Raw genomic sequence first — 25,161 nt, 5'->3', positions numbered from 1 at the left:
TGAACAATTTCTTTATGGGGCAGACTCTTGTCAATTTTGGCATATGTTCCACAGGCACTTGAAAACAATTTTGTTTTGTTTTGTTTTGTTTTGAGACTGAGTCTTGCTCTTTTTGCACAGGCTGGAGTGCAATGGTGTGATCTCAGCTCAATGCAACCTCCACCTCTTGGGTTCAAGCGATTCTCCTGCTTCAGCCTCCTGAGTAGCTAGCTTGGGCACCCACCAGCACACTCAGCTAATTTTTCATATTTTTTAGTAAAGAAGGGGTTTCACCATGTTAGCCAGGCTGGTCTCAAACTCCTGACCTCAGGTGATTGACCTGCCTTGGCCTCCCAAAGTGCTGGGATTACAGGCATGAGCCACCATTCCTGGCCGGCACTTGAAAAGAATTTTAATTCTGTCATTGTTGTGATCTGCATTCCATATATGTCAAGCAGGTCATGTCTGTTAATTGCATCATTCAGATCTTCTATATCGTCACTAATTATCTTTCAGCTTGTTCTAGCAGCAATTGAATGAACTCTATTAAAGCCTTCTGTTATGCTGGTGGAGTTGTGTATATTTTTATTCACTTCTGTCGATTTTATTTGTTTTATGTCATTTGCAGTTTTAGTATTTAGTATATGTAGACTTTTAAAATTCTCATATCTTCCTATTGGATTGAATATTTTATCATTGTGAAATACATTTATTTATCTTTGGTAATAATTCTATCTCCTATAGTCTGATATTACTGTAGGTACAGTAGGTTTTCTTCATTAATGTTTGCATAATATAGTTTCTTCCATGCTTTTACTTCCAATTATTTTGGTATGTGTGTGTGTGTATATATATATATATATTTTTTTTTTTTCCTGATTTTTTGTAGAGGCAGGGTCTCACTATGTTTCCCAGACTTGTCTTTAACTGCTGGGCTCAAGTGATCCTCTCACCTTGGCCTCCCAAAATGTTGAGATTATAAGCATAAGCAACCACACCTGGCCCCTGGGTTCTGGGTTACATTTCTTGTGGTAGCATACAGTTTTGTTTTGTTGTTGTTTTTTTTTAATTGTATTCACTCTGACAAGTTAGACTTCCTTTAGATCAAAATTTTTTATTTCTTTTTTTCACTTCTGTGAATAAGTGAGTTGTACATTCTTTTTCACCATTCTGTTTTTTGATTAGAGATCACAGCATGCATCACTGACTTCCTGATATTGCTAGAAATTTAGAATCTTTTAAATCCATTTAACCTTTTTCTCTTTCCTTTATTATTGTCATGTATTTACTTCTACGTTTATTTAAAAATTGAGAAGGCATTGTGTACAGATTCACCTCATTTATATTAACACACATATGTTACCATTTTCAGTTCTCTTTATTTATAGCTTCAGTTCCATTTTTCATGTAGAATCATTCCCTTCAGCTTGAAGAAATTTCTTTGGTATTTCTTTTAGTCAGATATGCTGGTGATGAATCCTCCAAGCTTATTTGTCTGAAAATCTCTTTATTTCAACTTCATTGTGATAGAGTAGTTTTTGTTGTGTTTAGAATACTAGTCAGACACATTTTCTTGTAGCACTATAAAATTGTGATTTCATTGTTTCTTGATTCAATTGTTTCTATTGAGAAATCAGCTGTCGATCTTATGGTCACTTTTCTGAAGATAACATATTCTTTTCCCTGGTTACTTTAAAAAATTTATCTTTATCTTTGGTTTCCAGTGGTTTCACTATAATGTTATATATGGGGTTTTTGTTTGTTTACACTGCTTGGATTACTTGAGCTTCTTGAATCTAGAATATCTTCGATCACTTTTGAAAAATTCTCAACAATCACCAGTTAAAGTACTTCTTGTGATAAATATGTATATTTAAAAATTAAACTGTTTTACTTTTCACTAATCTCATGCTTTTCCATTTCAATCTGATTATTTATAATTTCACCTTTTTATCTATTTTTATGATTTTCATCAATTTTCTTGTATATATTGGGTATAGTTGTGTTAAAGTCTTTATTTGCTAACATCGATATCAGTATCATTTGTATATCTGCTTCTAATGTTTGCTTTTCCCTTGATTAATTTTTTAAAATATAAATACATAATTTATTTTTAAAAAGTATAATACATCTTATATAAAATAAAACACCTTTTCAGGCATTTTTATGTATTTTTTTAAAAAATTGATTCCTAAGCATTTTATGTAAAATTAACTACAAAGAACCCATAGATTTAATCTTTCATCAGAGTGGAGTTTGTAACTACACATTCTTATCTAATAAGACTAGGGCAAATAGCTGATCACTTTAATCTTATCAGGGATTTAGCTGTGTTGAGGCTGATTGGCAGTTTAGTAGTACTCAGGCTTCCTTTATTTTGTCTCAGGACATGATTTTCCTAAGATTTGCTTGTGAACATGGTATTTGTCTCCTTAACCATGAAAGACTACAGGGAATTCAGATCTGCTCTTCCAATGTCCCCAGCTCAACTCTCTAGTATTCTTACTCCTTCAAGATGAAATCTCGCAAATATCAAGAGACAAACTAGTTGTATGCTTGAGGTGGGTCCTGTATTTCTGTTTTGTCTTTGTTTTTTAAGCAGTAAATGATTTCAGTCTTTCTTTTAGAAGCTTTGTCATACACTACCAGCAGAATTCCACAAAGCCCTACAACTCATCAAATATGTCATCAGTAAAACTAGTCTTGCATTTCAGGTCCTTAAGATTCCAATTTGTCACTTTAGAGCTACACAACTGCTTTGCTGGTTTGCTTTCTACCAGCAGTTGCCAAGGCTTTTATAGCAACACCCAGAATTTGCTTATGCTTTCACTAAATACAAGTGGCTAGCAATCATCAGTTTCACTTTGGATGGATTCTTGCTTATCTGGAACTGTGGTTCATCTAGCTCTCATTTCTTCCAAAGCTTTTTAATGCTTTTAAGACACAATTTTTGTAATTTTCCAGCTTTTTCTAGTTCCTAGTACGAGGTTGGCCATTTGCCACCTACTACATACTATTTGGAAGCAGAAGTCTCAGTAAATATTAAAAGGATTCTTGTTTTCATTTGGAATCCTGTATCACTTAGTTTCTGGTTCATTAATCATATCTTATATTGTTTTGTTGCTTAATGTGTGTTGGTCTTATTTCCTTGCATATTAGAAACTTTGAGGGAAGGATTATTGTTTTGTATCTTGTATAGACCTATCATTATACTACATATAGCATAACTAAAACTCAATTTGAAACACCTGATAGTTTAAAAAATCTAGTCTGGTGACATGCTATTCATCATAATCACAGTTCTTCCAGCTTTATCCTTGTAAGTTCTTGTTTAATCATATATCCAGTTATCTACCTATATGTATACTAGCTCTCTCTGACCCCTTGAAAATTGTCTTTATTAAACTCTCCTCAAGGACTGATAAACATATATAAAACAAATCTACAGCTTTTGTATATCTATTTACCAAAAAAAGATGGGTATTTGAATTGTTTCTTATCCCTTAAATGTGAACTCCATCTGAGAATTTATGGCAATGAAAGGCTTATTTCTCATTATAAAGTTGCATGCTTCTTTCAATTAAGCAATACGAATTGTCTAATTCATGAAGTTTCTTATTTACTCTAACTGCTATGAAAATAAGAGCTTGATTGGAGTTGTTCTCTTCAGTCAGTGTATATATACACACACACTTACGTGTGTGTATTGTATGTGCAGATATTTGTGTAAACACACGTGTGCATGTATGTGTATATACACATATATATACATACACACATGTGTATGTTTGTCTAGTGTGTGGATTGCTCTATGATTCATTTCTTACTGTTTATCTTTTTCCTCTTTATTTGTGCTGTGTTAACTGTGTACATATTATAAGTCACACCAAATTTTGAAAATGGATAAATGAGCCTATGAATTGACATAAGCTAATACAATGACCTAAGGTACCAGTGACTCATCAACTTTGGCAAGAATTAGGCTTTTGATTGTCAGACAGACCAGGTTAGCAGTGTTAATGTAACATTTGCCAAATATTAAATCATTAAGACAAGAGAAAGACAAATCACAAAATCTCTTAGGGTTCTTTATTCTTACCATTCATTTTCCCTGACTTGCATTTTTTATTTATAAAAATGTCTAAATATCTTTCCATGATTCAAAGTCAGCCTTTATATGCTTAAAATTGGTGTGAAAAGTATAAAATTTAGAAAGCTTTCTTAGTTTGTTGACATGAACTTTGGGAATCTTGAAGTATTTGAAAAAATTAAGTGATCTTTTAAAGTTTTTACTATGACAACAAAAGACAAAGGTATATCTCCAGCAGAGGATTTGATAAGCAAGAGGTTAAGACATAAGTGACATAATAGGCTATAATATCGAAACTTGTAGATCTGTGGGATTAGTGGGTTAGGAGGAAATTGATAACTCTTTATTGAGTACAATCTAAAATTTTCTCTTTGAAATCTATAGTTAAACGCTATTGTTTCCAAATTGTATACCAGCAGAAATTTCAATCCGTTTTCCAGATGTTAAAAAGTATCTGCCCAGGAGTTCAAGACCAGCCTGGCTGGTCCATCCCAGCTACCTGGGAGGCTGAGGCACAAGAATTGCTTGAACCCGGGAGGTGGAGACTGCAGTGAGCCTAAATCACACCACTGCACTCCAGCCTAGGCAACAGAGTGAGACTCTGTCTCAAAAAACAAAACAAAACAAAAAACTCCCAAAATCTTCCCATAGAAAACCAGGTTGTTAATTCTGCTCATGTATGCCTACCCAGTGGAAGACAGTGTTGCTAGAAGGATCATTTCCAAATAAAAATGACAATTTGTGTAATTATTTGGGGTCTACTAGTGACTGATTATAGTCCCAAAAAGAAATTTAAAGAAACTTAGGTTCATACAACCACAATTTTAAATTTGTACTCTACATAATTGTGGGTTTGAAATACAAGGCAAAAAGAATCCTTACTGAGGGCCAATGCTGGAGTGAGTTGAATACAGTCAGCCTTTGGTGTAAATAAATGTCTAAATATGTTCTATGGGTCCCCCTACCTTCTTGCAGGACCACGTGAATTTAGAAAAAAGTTATCACAGCAGTAATTTTTATAAACAAAAGACTTTATTTCAAATATATTTTACAGTTTGTGTGTAATTAGGATTGCTTTCCAGATTGTGAAATTTAAGAATAAATTGAACAAGCAATGTACAAAATAGTGGTGTTTACTTAGGCCTACTGAATTCCTACAATTGTTCTCGTAGCTTTTCTTTTTCTTTTTAAATTGTATCAGTGGAGACATCAATGATAACACAAATTTTATCCTCTTGGTTATATTTTGAATAGCAACAAAGTACCATTCCATTCCATATTTGTTTGCATCTTTAGAAACTGGCAATAAGGGGAGTAAAAGCTCATGTATCTGGACCTAATTGAAAAATAATATATTGTTAACAGAGCTGAACCAATTCATTCTTTGTGGTAAAAATAGTTTGCTAAGCAAATTGGTAGAATAACTAAAATTGTAGGACAGATGTTTAGCCTCCTTAAGAAAACATACTATTTTAGAGAACTTTTAGCAATACTATTGCATACACTTTACATACTAATTACAATGCTTACTTATAAAACAGGTCTTCTCAGCTAGCTATTAGATTGCTTTAGAAACTCAAGAAAATAGATTGGATTTTTTTCCATAAACATTCTTTAAATCAGACATTGAACTAATTCATGCTTACCTTCACCTCCATTGTTATAACTGAGGTTTCAGTGATGATGTGAAGTTATAGAGATGACTTCAGAACTTTTAAATTTGGTAAGAATGACAGTATACCGATTTTAAAAACACATACGTGAACTTCAAACACCAGCAACTAAAATTAGCAAAATTGAGATTTTAAAAACAAGGTGTTTTCTTTTCACTATTGCCAGTATTGTTTTTGTTGTTCAAGGCATTGGCAATAGGAAAATAATCTATTATTATATGCTAGTCATAAATACTACATAAGAAACTAAAAAACCAAGAAAAGAATGTTTCCAAGTAAACTTTATTTGGTAGAAGAAAGAGGGTGGTGGTTGGGGCTTTCCACCTTGGTGAGCCAAGTTTCCTAAACAAGCAAGATTTTCCCCATCCACATAATACTTAGCATATCCTGGTAATGTTATTTCCTGGAGAAACGTAGGGTGAGATCATGACCATTGCAGCCATAGGTGGTCTATTATAAACACTGTACAGAATGTTTACTTCTCAACTCCTACAATGGATATTTTCCTTTCAAAGAACCTCAATTTGTTTTGCAAATATTAAGTGGGTTGTAGTTTTCCAAGTTTGTTATATTTTTAGTGTTCCAGTTGCCTGGAGTCTCTGACGTCTACTGCTTTGCCATGATGGGCAACATAAGACAGGGAAACAAGGAGTGGCAACGTGGTTCTGATGGACCAAATGCCCTCCAAACAATAGAGGGATTGGGAGCTCCTTAAAACCTCAAACCCTTGCCTACTTACTGACCCTGTTTCAAGGTTTTCTCAGAGGCCTGAAGAGAAAGTATGGTAGGTAATAGGAGCTGCAGAATTTGACATGCAAAGAAAAGGTAGGCAGAGGAAGAGACAAATGTCCCCACCTCCTGGTTGTTTTGGAACATCAGAGTGTGCAGAATTATTTAGAGTTGTTAAATAGCAAAAGCTTTGTTCTATCGCCAGAGATTCTGATCACTACACCTGGGGTTGGGCCCAGGAATCTACATTTTTCACAGCTAATTCTGAAGTAGGTGGTCTGTGGACCAGATTTTGTAAAATACTTCTGTTAAGGGATACAGTGGGCAGTGTTTCTAGAATAAACCCTTTTATATACTTGTATTCATTTGAACCAAATGTTACCTGACCCATTGTCTTGATACCTATTTAGAAAACCCACCCACCCACCCACCCAACCAACCAACCAACCAACCAACCAGCAAACACCCTTATATGAAACTATTACATATAGAACTATCAAGGTAGAAAAACATATTATGGTGGAAGAGACAAGCAAAAATGGCCATTGAAAGGAAAGGAGACTTCTTGTTTTTAACATTCACTAAAAAAGTTTAAGGTAGAACTCAGAGGCTAATGTTAAACAATTCAGAAATATCCATTATTCAAAATGAGATACCAGCGAGGTGAAAATTATTCATAGTTCTTAGTAATTTCATGATCTGAAATTTATAAATCTTCTATACAAACGAAAGGATAAAGCACAATTCTAAAGCATAGAAACCCCCCATCCCCCACCCAAGGATAGTGTCCAGCCAGGGAAAACAACAATATTAAAGGTGCTTTAGACTGTCGGGTTTTCAATTGTGTTGAATCAATTACATATAAGAACAGTATCTTTTGACAGTATGGTGAAGCTAGATCTGTCTGAGTGAAATGCATTATATCAAGTCCTGACTGTCTTTCTGGGAATGTCCACAGCTAAAAATTAAACCTTTAGTTCTTAAAGTCAACTTCAATAAGAGGGATTATTTATATTAAAAACAAAATTAAATTTCCATACTTTTGTTCTTTTCATAATAAAACTAATAATTACACCCTCATAACAATAATTGTGAAAAGAAACACAGTATAATAGGTAAAGAACACATTTGCTGTTTTTATTGGTGCCTTGCATGGCAGTAATACTGAAAAAGGAGAATGCAAAAAAATAAAATAAAATAAACAAAAAACAAAAACGAAAAACAGGTTGGTGGCAACCCACATCTTTTTTTTAAGAGCACATAAACTCCTGTTTTATTTTTATTGTGGCATGAATGATAACATAAAACCAAAAACATGAAAATATACAACTTATATTACACTATGTGTTATGAACAAAATATAAATCTATAACTCTATGTTATATTTACATAATTATTTATTATTTTATTAAATTTCAAGTGAGATGGTAGGTTGCACATACTTTGTTTTAAGCTCCAGGCATTTGATTGTCTCTTTTCTATTTTTTTTCCATTTTTACTTGTAAAATCCAAAATATTAGAAGGACTAAGAGCTTTAGAGCCAGTGGAGCTATATAAATACTGTTTTAGTGAACCAGTGACGGAAACACTGGGGAGGACAGGAATCAATCAATCAGTAGGAAACTCAACACATCGTCTTCAACCTGGGAAGTTGATTGATAGTTATAGGAAACTTTAAAATTAAATACTGTAAAAGCCTGGCTAAACCAACAGCTATGCCCTACAAGACAAAGGGATGCCTGAACCACTTTAAGTGGCCTTCATAGTTTTCCTTGCAGACCCCGTAAGTTTTACTATTAATTTGATAGACAAATACCTTATAAACCTGTTTGTAAATATACAGTTGTTTATTACAATTCAACAATTTACCCATTAGAATGAGTGAAAGTGTAATTATTTTTTATGTTTTAAATGTGATATAAGAGGTTTCTTCTGGGAACAGTCACAGCTTCTGGATTAAGAAAATATCTGAAGTTGGACCAAAAAATGGTTAATTTTCTTTAAATGAATTAAGGTAAAATTCTACTCCAGAAATCAAATCTATAAAATAGCTTCACCAAAGAAAACTTTTTTATATTTGTTCTTTATAAGAGGATTTGGTTTTAACAATGATGATTATGTTCTTTGGGAGGGATTTTATACATGGTTAACTCTTAACTGCAGATGCCAAATGAACTTCACAAATGGACTTCACTAATTTAGGTATAAATGTACTGAAGAATAGTTTTATATTTTATCCAATTGTGGTAAGTTAATCACTAACTTATTATTAGTAACTATAAATGAGTAACTTTATTTTCTCCGGTAATGTTCTCTTAGATTCATATGAAAACAGGACTATTTTTAGAGAAACGGACTACAACAACTATAAAAACCAGAATTCTGGCAAGATTATTTCTCAGTGTTGGGGCAAGTGTGTGTGTGTGTGTGTGTGTGTGTGTGTGTGTGCGCGCGCGCGCGCATGTGAGAGAGAAAGGGAAAGAGATAAAGCGTGAACAGATAGGTAAGAAAGCAGGAAGGAGACTGTTTATGTTTTAGTTTGATCTTTTGATCTTACTCTCATTTTCTTTATCTTTTTTGGTCATTATGGGGCACAGAAAAAGAATACAGGGTTTTAGGATCCTTTACCAAAATTATAAATCAACCAATGCCAAAAAGGCAATGTAGTAACACAGTAAGTTGCTATACATAGCACCTTTTATCAAGTGACTTCAAAGCACTTTCAACATTAATATAACTATTTTTGCTTTTGTTTTCTTTTGGGGAAAACTAGGGCAAAGAAAATTTGATGTCCAGTGAATTAACCGTCAGAACAAGAGAACAGAATGCAGGGCTATGAACTTGCTTTTTGTTTCGGTTCATGCACAGTTTAGTCTCGGACATAAACCTAACTAAAATCAAATTTTGAATTTCAGCAGTTAAAAGTCACCATTAACAATTTTGTTTTCCCCTTCAAATAAAACAAAATATAACAAAAAAAAGACCAAACACCAAAGTGTTGTCAGTTCATCGGTAAGTGTGTTAGAATTGATTTCAGCCATGAATGCCTTCAATGGCATCTACCTGGAGCTAAAACAAAGTATTCTTGTAGCCCAAACTCATGAAATGAAAACAAAGCATCTTTCATAACATGGTGTAAAGTAAGTATCCAGCAAACGTGAGAGGTGAACCCACATAAATCGGAAGGAATTTGTTAACAAAGACAGAGAACAAATTTTTTAAAAATCTGTTTTCACATTGTACATAAAAATGATATAAAAACAAGTGTCTATTTTTTCCTTATCCAGAGTGCTTAAAAACAAAACAAACAAAAACAAAAAAAAAATTGACTCTAGATGACTGTGGCAATTAAATAACTAAAATGAGTGATGCGAGCATAAGTTAATTAAGATTGAACACGACCCTCCTATTAATTCACTCCTTTGTTTTAAACATCAGAACTGATATTGTTGGGGCCAAAATTCTTAAAAAAGAGAAAACTTACGGAAGGAGAAGTAAAATTGTGGGTAAATGTGTGTGTGTGTGTATATATGTGTGTGTATATATATGTATGTATATATACATATACATACATATATGAGTTGGAGATGGAAATTTGTTTTAAATATCTAACAGCTTATTGGCTGCACTTTCAAATCAGAGCAGAATAAAATAGAAAGGGAGAAATAAAATAAATTACACATAACTTACTAATCTGGGAACAGCTGACCATTATTATTATTATTACTATTATTATTATTATTTTATCATCATCATCATCATTACAACACTAGCAAAAAGAGGCAGTTCAAATGAAAATAAAGTCATCAAAAACAAACAGAAAAACAAACAAAATGAAATCTCTGACATGCAGGATATGATCAGCTCCTCCAAGCAAAACCCCAGAGCAAGTCTTCTGAGAGAGAGAAAAATAAAAGGGATTCTTTTTTTTATTTATATGTAAAAATCCAACTTTAGGGTGGTGTTTCGGGGGGTGAGATAGGAAAATGATGACTGGAGTGAAAACTATAGCACATCAAGCTACTAGTTGCAGTATTTACTATCTATCTATCTGATACTTCAATACAAATAATGGCAATTGACTTGAAATGATTTTGCATTTATTTGTACAGGCCCTACAACTGCCTTGGCATTTGGCTGGCAAAATCTACATAAGCAGTCCCATCACATTCAGTTGTTGCTCTTTGCAAATACTCTGCTCGAACCAAAGTTGGACTTCAGTGGATTAATCTGACAGCAAGGGAAGAGCAGTGGCAAGGATCCCTGGGTGCAGCCAGGCTCCATTTTATTGGGCTGCAATGACTTTTAATTAAATCCTACTTTTTATGGCATGAACTACATATGGCCCACACTTCTGAAATGCTAAAGGCCTCCACCTCACTTCATGGAGGGGTGAAAAATACCTTATAAAATCATCAGTTTCATTTCCTAATCGGGAAAGGATGGAATGTTGAAGAAATAAGCTAATTCTATTTGTCTGAAAAATGGCCAAATATATTCAATGAAAACGATTGTTTTGCTCGAAATATCAACAGGAAAAACAAAAATCACTAAGTAGCAAACGTTAATGGAACCAACTGACCAGGGAGAAAGGACATCTGGGAGCAGTTTGCTAGTAGCTTCCATGTTATACATGCACACCTCTATTACACAGGGCCACCTGATCCATCCAATAATAATCAGACATTTAAAAATATAATTTCTGAGCCCTATACTTGGTTAAGTTGTCATTTGAAGTGCAAAGTCAAGGTCAAGATTATTTCTAGACCAGTCACTTGGGAGGATGTGGGATTTCATCCCCAGATGTGGGTTTAACTCACAATGGTCCAACGTTATTCCTATTATTAGTACCATAATCACATACATACATACACACAAAAATCCAAGATCAGAAAATATTTTTCTCTAAATTTCTTATGTCTCTCTCTCTCTCTTTTCACCTGAGAACAGCACCTACAGTTTCCATTAAAAAAAAAAAGTCAAATCTCACCAGCTGCTGGTATTTCAGGTTTTTCAAGGGATTGTCTAAGATTTAACACTGTCCTAACTTAAGAAGGAAAAGGAAAAAGTAAAGAGAAAAAATGAACTTGGTCAACACTTCAGTACAAATTTGGCACTTGCTCAAAGATGTAGTGTGGTGTGCAATAGATAAAGTCCTCTAAAGAAAATAATTGCTTATTTTGTGGTGGATAGCAAGGAAGTTAAAAACAGGCTCTTTTTCCCTCTTCCCCCTCATGCACAGACTTCCATCTTTAAAGTATAGAGATGGAGAAGGTGGAGAGAAGTAAAGAGAAATTCATTTTTCTTTTTTTTCTGTCAGGTGCATTACAAAGAAAGAAAAAAAATGAAAGAAAAAGAAAAGGAAAAAACCCAGAAACCCCAAAAAACAAAACAAAACTTATTTCTTTTTAAAAATTGTAGCACAAAACAACAAAACACATTCACAAGCCACTTGTTGGCACTGTGTACCTGAGTGAGAATTTCTAGAACATTGTAGAACAAACAGCCATAAAGTTTATTTAAAAAAAAAAAAAGTTGACGGGTAAGACTTCAGTGCTTGGATGTAGCAGCTGAATTACTGGCATTATTTTACCCATAGCTTATTTCAATCTCTTGTTGTTGATATTGTTGTTTGCTTGTTGTATTTTTTTTTTCTTTCCAAGCCTTTTGAGGCTGAGGTCTATTAGTCAGCTGATGTCCCAACTATTTAAGACTAACAGTTAAAGTAACAGTCAGTGTATGAGAAAGTTAATGTGCTTGGCCACTGGTAAGGATGAACCAGTTAGGGCTTCTTTAAGTCCTAAGGTCACAACAATCTTTTGACCCTTATCAGTTGGCTTGTCCTGCAATATGGTTTTCACTGTCACTCCCATAATCTACATCTGGATCATCCTCTTCCTCGTCGTACTCATCATAAATTTCTCCATTGATGTCCTCGGCCTGTATCTCTTCTTTGATATGTGGCTCCTCTCCTTTCACACCATAAGTGCTCTGGATAACAGGCATCCCAGGTTCTGGGCTGCTAGACACGCTTGAGTGCTCCGAGGGCAGGTGAGGGGAGGGCATCCCAGCCATGGCAATGGCTCCAGGGTACACAACACCAGCAGTGGCAATGGGGATCTGTGCTTGTTGCCTGTCAAGAAAGGAATTTCCAAAAAGACATCGTGGGTAAGTGAATAGTTAGATGTGGACTTTACTACATAATTAATTTGCTCAGCAATGTCCAATTCTAAGGTACTAATTTTATCTAATTGCCTAACATTTTTCAAACTCTATCCTACTTGAACTTTAATACCTTGTTTTTCTTTTCTTTTCTTTTTTTTTTTTTTTTTTTTTTTGAGATGACGGAGTTTTGCTCCTGTTGCCTAGGCTGCAGTGCAATGGCGTGATCTTGCCTCACTGCAACCTCCCCCTCCAGGGTTCAAGCGATTCTCCTGCCTCAGCCCCCCAAGTAGCTGGGATTACAGGCGCCTGCCACCACACCTGGCTAGTTTTTGTATTTTTAGTACAGACGGGGTTTCACCATGTTGCCCAGGCTGGTCTTGAACTCCTGACCTCAGGTGATCCACCTGCCTCGGCCTCCCAAAGTGTTGGGATTACAGGCGTGAGCCACCGCGCCAGGCCTAATACCTTACGTTTATGTAGTGCTTTATAGAGTACAAGATATTTACATGTGTTGTCCATCTTATTCTTAATCCTGTTTTGTTACTACTGTTTTATTAAAAAACTGAGGTGCAGAAAGATGAAGCAGAAGAACCCAGGTCCTTGATTCCGAGTTCATTTTTCTTTCATTATAACATGCAGAAATAGTATTTTTCCCTAGAATTAAATCTAAAGATAATTGAATTTTAATGGGAAAATCCTAAAGCATTAGAGTTCTCAAAATAAAACTTTACTGCCCAGAACACACCAGAACTGAACGAATTCACACTGTCCACTGAGTCTCTGAAACAGTTCTGGCCTCGTAGTGGTAGGAAGCAGGAGCAGCTTCATGGATGTACAAACTGTGCAACTGCACTAAGGTCCCATACTTGGTTTAAAGTTGGCTGCCACAGACTTGAAATTCTTAATAACTTTTTAAGAAGAGACCCTGTCTCCTCATTTTTGCATCTGGTCCTATAAATAATGTAGGTGGTCCTATTGGAAAGGATGAATAGATGATGTGCATTTATGCTTGTTTTTATTCATTCATATGTTTACTATTTGCCCAAGAACTGTTGGGCATTGTGTTTAGCTTTGTGGGGAGTCATGTGCTTGCATATGAATCACAGACCACTGGACAGAGCATGCAGCCTCTTCCAAGGAACTGGAGGGGACAGAGCATGCAGCCTCTTCCAAGGAACTGGAGGGGACAGAGCAGATTTGGAAAGGTTTTATGAGTCCTTCTCTGCCCATATTTAGAACAATATTTATTATTCTAAGAAGCTCTTAGAAACTAACTTCTGTTTCAAATATGAACAACTTTATTTTGGGTTTTTGAGAGAATTCTATAGAAGCAATGCATTTCTGTAGCCCATCTACAACACTGTCAACAACCTTGCCACGGGAGCACTGTAAAACATCTCGGAGCTGCGTTCTCAATTCAGAATGAAACCTCCTGTTCACAACCTTGTTACACCCTAAATATAATCCCTAGCTTATGTGATCCACAAAGGCCACACATGTACCTTGATAGCTCACTAACCTCTCTATATTTAGAAACAAGTATTTTTGCTTTTGAAATGATTTTTATTTTGTATTGTCTCAACAAAGTTGTTAGTTTTAGAATTTATCATGGTGAAGCTTAGGAAGTAATGCAAACCAATGAAGAAAAGAACCAGTTATACTTCTAAGTTTTTAATAGAAAACTTCAAAATCATTTGCTTGTAGATATCTTGTTTTTAAACCAGTTGTTAACAAATCTCATGGTAGAGCTAGGAACTTGCAGTGGATTCATATGGACATATTTTTCAAGATCATGTGGGAGACTATTTGTCTCTGAAAATACTGTGAGCTCAGATTCTTTTTCAAAATGTCTCTTTGCAACTGAACAAATATGTTTCACATCCCATTAAGTATAACAGGAAGTTTGCCCCATGAGAAAAATGACTAAAAGGTACATACCCAACATTGAAGTACTGCCGCATTTCCTGCCGCCTGTTGCGCATGATTGCCTTGTATTCACCAATGCGCAGCTTTTTGCCATCCACCAGGCAGGTGCGCTTTGGCCTGGGCTTGTACTTATAGTCAGGGTACTTCTCCAGGTGCTGCTTGCTGAGACGGGCTTGCTCCTCATAATATGGCTGTTTCTCTAGGTTTGTCATAGCTTTCCAGCGAGATCCTATGAAGAAAGGAGGTTAGGATTCCAATTTGCACAGCTTCTAAGCATTCCAGAAAGTGATATGGCTGAGAACAAGAAAATCTAAAGTTGAGATGTTAGCCAAAACCCAGAAATACATAAACCTGTTTTTGATTAGTGAGATCCCACAAGAACAGAGGTGGTGGTGGTTTTGTACCTAAAGATATAAACACTGGGCAATATTTTTTTTTTTCTGGTTTGCATTCTAGCCAAACTTTTGTATTATGTCCCTTAAAGCTCATAGATAATTTAATGGATACATTTCTCATTTCTACATTAGATCATGATATAATTCACATGTGAACAGAAAAGTTACATGATATGTTATCATGCATTTTGAATCTGAGACTAATTATCTAGTTATTGAATATTTTTATGTGGGAGATGTTTTTTACTACAAAAGTTCCCAACATATATCATGTAGTCTCATCCTCCCCAAAATGTTTAAGTATTTTAAGCTTACAGGAATGGTAGTAATTAAAAATTCATTTGATTAAAAATTTAATTATAATTAAAATTATAATATTAATAAACGTGGAGTGGGTAACTACTATGTGCCAGATACTGTGCTAAAACCTTGACATACTGTTATCTTTTTCCTACCTTTCACCTCAATCTTATAAAAATATAGACAGCATTTCTATCTATTTTCATGGATGAGAAAATTGAGATTCAAATAGATGGACTAACTTAGCCAGGGTCATAATTACTGAAGTACAGATCTGTGACTCAAACTCAGATTTGATATAACTTAAATTGTGCTATAATGTATGCCCTTTCCTACATATGGCCACCTACTATACAAAATATAGCAGAGGTCACAATTACTGTAAATGCGTATTACGATTTTCTCTTAAGTCAATTTCAATAACATACAAAGATGTCACTTCCCATGATACAGTCTGCATTAGTAATAATAATCCAAATTGTTTTCCCCCTTTCTTTTCACTATTAATTTTGGTGTGAATTTAGTTGGGATTAAAAAAGACAAGTTTGAAGCTTAAATAAAAATAGTTTATGCTAATTCACATTTTAGATATGGTTTAAAACTTGGATTCTGTCAGTATGGCTATGTGTAATGCAAGTGGTAATGTGTCTGGAATTGGTGGGTTCTTGATCTCACTGACTTCAAGAATGAAGCTGCGGACCCTCGCGGTGAGTGTTACAGTTCTTAAAGGCGGCGTGTCCGGAGTTTGTTCCTTCTGATGTTCGGATTGAGAGGTGACAGCGTGCTGGCAGCCCTCAGTAGTAATAGTGTTTTGTTTTGTTTTTTAATAGAGATTTGAAAATCTATTTGCAGATGAAGTGTGTTTATCTGCAAATAGTCATCTCAACTCAACGCGAATGCACAAAGACCGATAAACTGGAACTAGGATATCCCTACCAAATGGCCTTATACCTGCCTTCAAATGTCATCTAAGTAAGATCTTAGAAGCTTTCGAATGAGTTCCTTACTCACCCGTAACTCCCTATCTTAAATGCAAATAGCTCACTGTTGAATAGTTCTTCCTTACACATGTAAAGAGTTCCTCAATATGGGCTGTTACATTTATTAAAGCATACAGTGAAAGAGGCAATATCTCTTCCCTTAGAAATGTTACCATTGGAAGAGATATTGTATTGCATAGGTATAAATATAGATTTTTCCAAATCTAGAAAGCCAATGTGAATTTATTCTATTTACAATATAAACTCAGGTTACAGTGCAAATAATAGAGTTTCTTTTTCTATTCCTTTCGTAAACTTCTGTTTAAAAAGCATCATCCAACATTAAGTTGGTTGGTCAAGCCATATCATTTGTAGGGACAATCTCAAACTCTTTGTTGGCCCAGCATTATTCTCTGAAGATACTTGAATACCATTATGTTATTCTCAGGGCCTATATAAACACAGATATGGTTATGATCCTATTGAACTAGAACAACCGTTTTCATTGAGTTTCTTCCAAGCATTTATACCAGTTTTTTGAACTTCAGATCAGGGAGTGGAAAGTGAGCTTACCATAAATAACTCACAAATAGGAATACACTGAAAAATGGATCAAGGATGGTTGATCTAATATAAAATTTATTAGCTAGCTTCATCCCAAAATTCGAAAACGAAACGAGCATTTTCTTTTTTTTTTTTTTTTGAGACAGAGTCTTGCTCTTTCACCCAGGCTGGAGTGCAGTGGTGTGATCTCGGCTCACTGCAAGCTCCGCCTCCCGGATTCACGCCATTCTCCTGCCTCAGCCTCCCGAGTAGCTGGGACTACAGGCGCCCGCCACCACGCCCGGCTAGTTTTTTTTTTTGTATTTTTAGTGGAGATGGGGTTTCACCGTGTTAGCCAGGATGGTGTCAATCTCCTGACCTCGTGATCTGGCCAGTTCGGCCTCCCAAAGTGCTGGGATTACAGGTGTGAGCCACCACTCCCGGCCAAGCATTTTCAATTAGAAGGGGAATTGCCAAAGATTCTTCCCTAAGTTTAAATGATCTATACGTCAAAAGGCTTTGGCCTCTCAAAGGAAAGAAAATGTTTATGCTTTGAAGTAATCTGCCTTGGAATGCGAGAGCTGTTTGTATATTTCCTACTATGTACATAATGTTGCATTCATTCCTTAATAAATATATAGTAGTGAGTGAATAAAGAAAGTTATAGTTCCTGTCTCTTTGGAGCTTATATTCAGTCAGGGAATATACATTAAATATCTAATTACAAAATTTATTATTTTCCTTATAGTTGTGGAAAGTACAGGAAGGTAAGAGAATATGATGAGGCAAGATCAATCCTCTGCAGGTCAGGAAGGCTTTGCTGTAGAAATGACTCCCGTGGGGCTCACAAAGAGAAGAGCATCCTATTGAGGAAGAATATAATAGTTGAGGTCTTTCGGTGGAAAGAGGAGTTAGACTAACTTAAAGAAAGCTGGTCTGGCTTAAAAAAAAAAAAAAGAGAAAAAAAGATGCGTGTACGTAAAGAAATGGGATAATAAAAGATGTGTAAATTCTCAGATAAGTTGGCTTCCAAATCTGGCATGAACGGGAATTATAAAATAGTTTAACTCTTGATAGTATAATTTCTTTGAGAGTATCACTGAATCCTAAATTACACTTTAAAATATGGCCATATAATAATTCCAAGTCTTTTCAAAACTAAGAATTAAGATAGCCTAAGTACTAACCAGGTCAAATGGCTGACTACTATATTTTATGACAGTACAGGGCAGTGTTTCCATTTGGTGGTAAATCCAGTTTTCATTTTCAAAATAGTAACCTTGAATTAGGTTAACCAACTGACAAGTTTGGTTTTGATTTCAATGGCTTTGCAGGTACTATAACCATTGTATGCAGCTGAGGTGTTAACTAACCCCTGAAACATACTTGATGAGAATGGTAGGAAAATATTTTGGATAAACAACAACAAAAAAAAAAAAAAAAAGAGAAAAAATATCTACTTGATTTGGGCATGGGTGGCTGCTTACTCTGGACTGATGTACAGGGAGTTTATTCCCTGCTGCTTTCAAAAGGTTGTCGTTTTAGAATAAAAAAGCAGAGAAGGAGGGATAGCATTAGGAGATATACCTAACGCTAAATGACGAGTTAATGGGTGAAGCACACCAGCATGGCACATGTATACATATGTAACTAACCTGCACATGGTGCACATGTACCCTAAAACTTAAAGTATTATAATAATAATAATAATAATAATAATAATAATAATAAAAGCAGAGAAGGACAATTGGGTTTTCCTCCTGATGACAAAAGAGGAAGTTTCAATCAAAAGTGTTTGATGCTCAAAATAGGGGAAAAAATAAGGTCCAACGATTATTCCTTTCCTTTCTAAATCTGGCAATACACTGAAAGTGAAGAGTTTGAGCTGAGCAACATTGTCATCTCCATGGGGTCTGTAGTGAATTTGCACATTTTACTCCAACTACTGTATATCTAATCAGAAAAAGATGTCCCTCTTCCCCTGATCTAGCGCCAAGCAGTAAAAGGTGATTCCTTATGTTAACAATTTCAGCAGAATGGCTTATTAAAACCAGATTTTAGGGTATTATAAAATGCTTAGAAGCCCTTTAAAATGTCAACTAGGATCCCCAGAGACTACGTAAAATGTCAACCCAGCTCAAGCGCCTGTTTTAAGCAGAATGAATTAGCGGCATGCTGTCGGAGGCTGTTATCCAAAACAATCAGCAAAGAGGAAAACATCAAGCTTTCTTTGTACTTTTGTATGAAATGGGTCATTTAGAATGATCTTGTGGATATTTGAAGATCACTTATTTATTTAAAGCTGTGACTAAATATTGAGGCCCAAAACACCTCAATGTTTTATTTCTTCCTAACTATAAATGCTATATCTTTAAAGAATACATTTTCATCAGAAAGACTGAAATTAGGCAGTATTCTCTTTCATGTTGTCTATTATAATATAATCATATGGTCATTCTAATATTCTTTCCCTCAAATCAGAAGGGAATTCTCATAGCCAGTCATCTCTTTTCCATAGATACTTATGCTGCATTTCCTAAAATATCATTTCTTATCATCAAAACTGATATTTCTCTTATAGTTAAGATAGTTTTAATTAATGATTATCACCTTTTTGGTATTCAGACACATGAACTGAATAATATAAAGACAGTTTTGAAATCTTAGTATTTAACTTGGTTTTTATTCTGACAATTTTGGATTTCTAATTTGGGAATAACTGATATATTAAAACATGAAATATGCTTACATAAAGTATTCTTTTCTAGAGTTTTCCCAAATGAAACTGGTATGTTGTTTTTTAAAGATAGGAAATTTCATATGGAAGGTAGAATATAGTCACAAAAGGGAAAAATAGATCAGAGCTGGTAGAGATGTAAAAAAATGTGTATTTCCTCTTGATCAGTTCAAGTTTTTGATTATGCATGATATATATTTTTACACACAGATTTTCATATTTTCTATGTATACTACTGAAAGCTTTGCATGTTCATGTCTTTTTAGATAACATTTAGGTGAAAAATGAGACACAATTTTAAGTGGCTAATGGTTTGTTTTGATCCCATTACAAATGCACCTTGTGGACTAGGTGGCATCTATTATCTTTGTTGAGAATATGGGATCATAAAAACATACGGCCAGGCGTGGTGGCTCATGCCTGTAATCCCAGCACTTTGGGAGGCCAAGGTGGGCGGATCACCTGAGGTCAGAACTTCGAGACCAGCCTGGCCAAAATGGTGAAACCCTCTCTCTGCGAAAATACAAAAGTTAGTTGGGCATGGTGTCCCGCGCCTGTCATCCGAGCTACTCAGGAGGCTGAGGCAGAAGAATTGCTTGAACCCGGGAGGCGGAGGTTGCAGTGAGCCGAGATCACGCCACTGCGCTCCAGCCTGGGCGGTAAAGTGAGACTCCATCTCCAAAACAAAACCTCATGCATATGTTTGCCATTTACAGATGATCAGTAATGAATCAAAAGTGATACTATTTTTATAAACTCCATGTAATTCCAAGTGCCTTATGAATTCTAATAAAACTTTAATAATTTTGACAAATTTTGTTACTTATTTGTTAAAACCAACATTTTCCGATAAAATGTTTCTATTCTATTTTTGTCACTTAACTCTTAGAAGTCACAGAGTGAATAATCAAAATTTTCTTAGGTTGTCTAGTATCTGGCCATCAGACAGTGATGAATGACAATGACAGTGATAATGATGTCAGATAAGGCACAAAAGCAATGGAATCTTCTTTTTTTCTTTTTCCCCCTGGGACCTGAATTGGTCTATAATAGGTATCTTTATAATCAGCACCCTTTCTCCCCAACCATTTTTCCTGTGTGCTACAGTGTCTGTGTGGGTAGAGTAAATGTGTACTTTGTTTTCTGTTCAATTGAATGTTGCAATGGCAGAAAAGTATTTAGTATGACTAAAAGTACCTTTAGTACTTAAGGTTACTAAAAGTATAAATGTAAAAATGTACACTCTATATCTTCTTGTGTTCTGAAAATCTAAAACTGATTTTCAATTATAGCACTGGAACAAACATCTTCCCCACCTCCACCCTCACCCCCACAACATGATGAATTCCGCAAATAAAACTCCTCATCCTTCTGTTACAGAGGATGATGAGAGAGGAAGGAGGCCTTAAGATTAACAGTAAGTTGTCTATAGTATGCAAGGAAATGAATACAAATGATCAGTAGCAATATCTAGTGGCTCATGTCAAAGCAACTTTTTTCTCAGCTTTAGTAAAAATATTTCTAGATTTTTGAAGACGATAAAGCATTAAAATAATTAGTATGAAGACAAACAGCTAAATGAGCTATAGAAATACGGTATATTTCTCAATGGACATAGAATGCTTCATCACCAGAAGAAGCCTCAATGATGATGTCTATTTTCTGGATAAGCAGATAACACGACCTGCATGGCCTCCAAATCCAGGATCCTTCCACAACTGCAGAAAACAGAACAGTACCTTTATTCCATATGTCACTTAGTTCTTAATGGTTTTCTTACCCAATATCTTGCTGATGTTGGAGTTGTGCATGTCAGGAAAGGCTTGAAGGATCTTTCTCCGTTCATCTTTAGCCCACACCATGAAGGCATTCATTGGACGCTTTATGTGGGGTTCATTGCTACCACGCCCTCGGGATTCCCTATAAATTCTTGACTCTGAGACTCCAGCACTTCCTGAAAACAGGAAACATCACTTCGTGTTAGTGTTAAAACTTTTGTCAGCTCTTTTCCTTGCATTCCTATTTTTCAGTCTATTAAGATATCTGAAAAGAAAAAGTACTTCTGATAATGGTACTTCCAGTTCTTAAGACAGATGCTTGTTTATGAAGTTTTTCTGATAAGCCTTGTGGTGGCAAATGTTGTATTTGTATTTTTAACCAATTTCTAATCTGTTTTCTCTTTCTTTCAATGGACTGTTTCACCATTTACTTTCAACAGCTCAAAATAAACTCCATCAACAGCTCAAAATAAACTCCGATATGTGACTTTTGATGCAATTTGGAAAGAGGATAGTCAGATTAAATCAATAGGTATACCAGTAGTGTAGAAACATTAAATAGGTAAAGAAGCACAAATCAATTTGGCAGAATGGATGATTATAGGGGAGGATATATCTTTGCTACTTAAAGACTGTCTGAACATATAGTACCTTATGTTCTCTTTCTCTCTCCGAGGTTACAAAAATAAAAACACTGACCAAATTTCGAGGTTAAAAACAATATAGGTATTTCCCTGTAATATAATTGGCTTTTCTTTGAAATTATATGCTGACAAATGCATGACATATGCTGATACAGCAATGACAGGTCTGCCCCCCAGAATATATGTAAAACTGGTATGGAAAAGAACAAATGAACAGTTACATTCCTCTAGTTTCTTAAGGAGTCTACAGTCACATGTTTAAGATGAGAAAAAAATTTCCTTTGAATTTTCCCCCTAATATTTAAAGTTATCCAAAGAGTCCCATGGACAGCCACATTTCAATCAGTAAGATTCACAGATGATAAAACACAATTCAAGAGTTAACAACGATAGCTTTGGAAGCTGCATTCACTCCTCCAGCCTTATGTGACTCCTTAGAATGGCTTCAGCAGATTAAATTGCTTCCAAGATACTTGAGTTTAGGCAAAGAGAAAATAAGGAGAACCAGTAGAACTCTGACAGTAGGTTTTCACTGGGTATTATCACAAAATAAGTAGATGTATTTTGATAGTATCCAAAACTTTAAAAATACTTTGGGGACTTGTAGAGACTATATTATCAACAAAAGCACTGCTTTTCTTTTCTTGCTTTGTATTCATTCCTCATCTTTTCTTTATTTTTAAATTTGAAGACACAGGAACCAAACAAAATTGCCCAAACTTGGAGACTTCTATAGCAGCACATTCAAAACATAGCATACCTGTTGGTGAAGTTTCTCAATATTTTTCATTAATAAGATGCTCTTTGATTTAATGAAAAGTAGAAAATATTTCACATACAAGCATGATTGAATTTAGGTAATGACAGCAACAAAAACTTTGATGTGTTAATGCTGATTACTGTGGGTATATTTTATCATGCTAATACAACTTAAAATTTATGATATGTGTTATTACCAGTAATTGTCTTTTATTGACAAAATAAGTGCAAATATATGGCAACATCTTCCTAAAATGGGTTTGTAACTAGCAAATGATCATTTGCACATCTGCCTTTTCTTGTTCTTACACCTTACAGCAACATAAGCAATAAAATGAACATTATGTGTCTTCATCAAATCTAAACAAGCTCTTTAAATGTACATAGGCTAGGTTTATCTTAGCTAAGTGAAGTTGAAAATAGAAGAAAATGTTTGCAACATTAGACCCAGAAAAATGCAAATTGAATCCAATTGAGTAAAATTCAGTTTTGATAGAATTACGTGTCTCAACGTTCAGGTTTGTTTAGTCCCTTGATTAGTATAGACCTGGTCTTAAAAGTAGAATTGGCCCAAGGCACAGAGTAAACAGTTGTGTATATTGGAGGATTCAAGGGGACCCCCTCTCAAAGTATGCATCTCACTGGTTTGCCTTTGTGCACTCTTCTCTACATGCAGGGAACTTCCCTGTAGTAGTAACAAAGTTGAGGGCGGTACTGCCAAAGGAATGCTTAAAACGCATGGATGCCACCTGTCAGTAGAGAGATGTTCCCGGTCAGGGTATTGTATAAGAAGAACAGCACTTCCTTCTTTTTCCCTCTTTGCTATGCTATTAAAAATCAGAGTATCAATTTAATTTCTTGTCACTGTAGATGTTTAGAATGTTCAGAGATGATACAGAAAACAGAAGTCTGAAGGCCTATGAGAAGGGAGCATAAAGCTGTGCAGCTGGATTCTAGTTAGGTTATAGAGAGTGGGCAGGACAGTTGACTATGTAGTACATAGCACTAGGGAGAAGGGTTCCAAAATGTAAGAAACTATAGTGGAAATGTCCTCTGAGCCATGTATTCTGGTGAGGGCTTGACAAATAGAAACTTAAAAAATGAGCCAATAGAAACAAATTTCTGAAAAAGTTCATTTTGGGTACAAGAAATAGGGAAGTGAGGCCGCATGCAGTAACTCACGCCTATAAAACTAGCACTTTGGGAGGCTGAGGTGGGAGGATCACTTGAGCCCAGGAGTTTGAGACCAGCCTGGACACCATAGTAAGTCCTCATCTCTAAAAAAAAAAAAAAAATTGCTGGGCATGTTGGCATGCACCTATAATCCCAGCTACTTGGGAGGCTAAAGTGGGAGGATCACTTGAGCCTGGGAAGCTAAGCATTTTGAGCATTTGCTTTAGAATCATGCCATCTCGAATTTAATTCTTGCCTCTGACACTTAGAGCCCTGTGACCTGGGCAAAATGCTTCAAAACTCCTGAGGCTCAGACTCTTTCTCTGCAATGGGACTTATCCTAGGTTGACTAGGAATTAAATGAGATGATTTCTGCAAAGCGCTCAGCAGAGTGCTTGCCACATGGGGACTGCTCAGTATATGTGACCTCTTATTGCAATGATCAGGTATGAGGTGGCTGTCTAGTCTATTTTTTAGCAGTTTTAATTGGCACTACATAGACACTTTCTTGCATTATTAGAATATATATGAACAATTTTCACAAACCATCAGAATCTCCACTCAGATTGAAATCCATCATTGCATGGCTAAATTTTCCTTCTTCATTCTGTTTAACTGCCAGTTGCTGAGTCAGACTCTCCAGTGTTGTTTTTTCCTTTAAAAAAATTAAAAAATTATAATGAGAGATCAGTCTAGGAATTAAAATTATTTGAAGACTTTCTTTTTTTGGGCCACATATATAATACATTAATTCCTGGAAAGGATGCAATGTTGATATATTCACCTTTTTACGTTCAGCACATTAACCTGAAGTCATTAAAGGGATAATCAGCAGGATTTCTGAAGGAACTCTGATTCTCATAGACCCCTATAAAGTCTTGGCATTTGGGTTTGGTATGCCTAAGGGATATATGCCGGGATCCTTGGAGACAACCTTCCCAAATTACAAAATGTGCATAGAAATTTCATGGAAGCAACCTGTTTTACATTTGGAATGTCTGCTTTATTTTTGGCCAGACAGTAGAAGTATAGGAGTGGCGTGAAGCCCAGAGAAAGTCTTCCAATAGTCAGGTGACCAAATAATAGAAACATAATTCACAGTAGTGCCCTCTGGTTGCCATCTTCCCAAATGCCATCTGCATTCCTCATGCAAGGGTAATGAAGACATTTAAATATTCATTGCTAATTGCTTGTCAAGTCTCTGTACATCCAATGTGAGTGCCTGCTACTTGGACCACAATTTGATTTGGATTGCTAAGCCAAAATATTGAGTTGGCGAATTATTTGAGA

The 25,161-nt window shown here is 35.4% G+C and overlaps 1 protein-coding gene across 12 annotated transcripts in view; it reads right to left on the bottom strand.

Moving 5' to 3' along the window:
- Positions 1–11,962: 11,962 nt before the first annotated feature.
- Positions 11,963–25,161, bottom strand: part of SOX5 (SRY-box transcription factor 5) — a 1,026,842-nt gene continuing 1,013,643 nt past the window's right edge. For all 12 annotated transcript variants that reach the window (XM_031000926.3, XM_063694118.1, XM_063694117.1 and 9 more), the window contains 4 exons: positions 24,418–24,526; positions 21,298–21,471; positions 14,575–14,791; positions 11,963–12,604 (listed from right to left, as the gene is read on the bottom strand). In XM_031000926.3, the coding sequence (XP_030856786.1) occupies positions 12,301–12,604; positions 14,575–14,791; positions 21,298–21,471; positions 24,418–24,526 (804 nt within the window). In that variant the 3' untranslated portion in view covers positions 11,963–12,300. The remainder of the gene's footprint in view (positions 12,605–14,574; positions 14,792–21,297; positions 21,472–24,417; positions 24,527–25,161) is intronic.

Source organism: Gorilla gorilla, chromosome 10 (assembly GCF_029281585.2).
Source record: "Gorilla gorilla gorilla isolate KB3781 chromosome 10, NHGRI_mGorGor1-v2.1_pri, whole genome shotgun sequence".
Taxonomy (NCBI): domain Eukaryota; kingdom Metazoa; phylum Chordata; class Mammalia; order Primates; family Hominidae; genus Gorilla; species Gorilla gorilla.
Note: the sequence above shows the minus strand (reverse complement) of the source record. Positions and strands in the feature narration are given on the sequence as shown.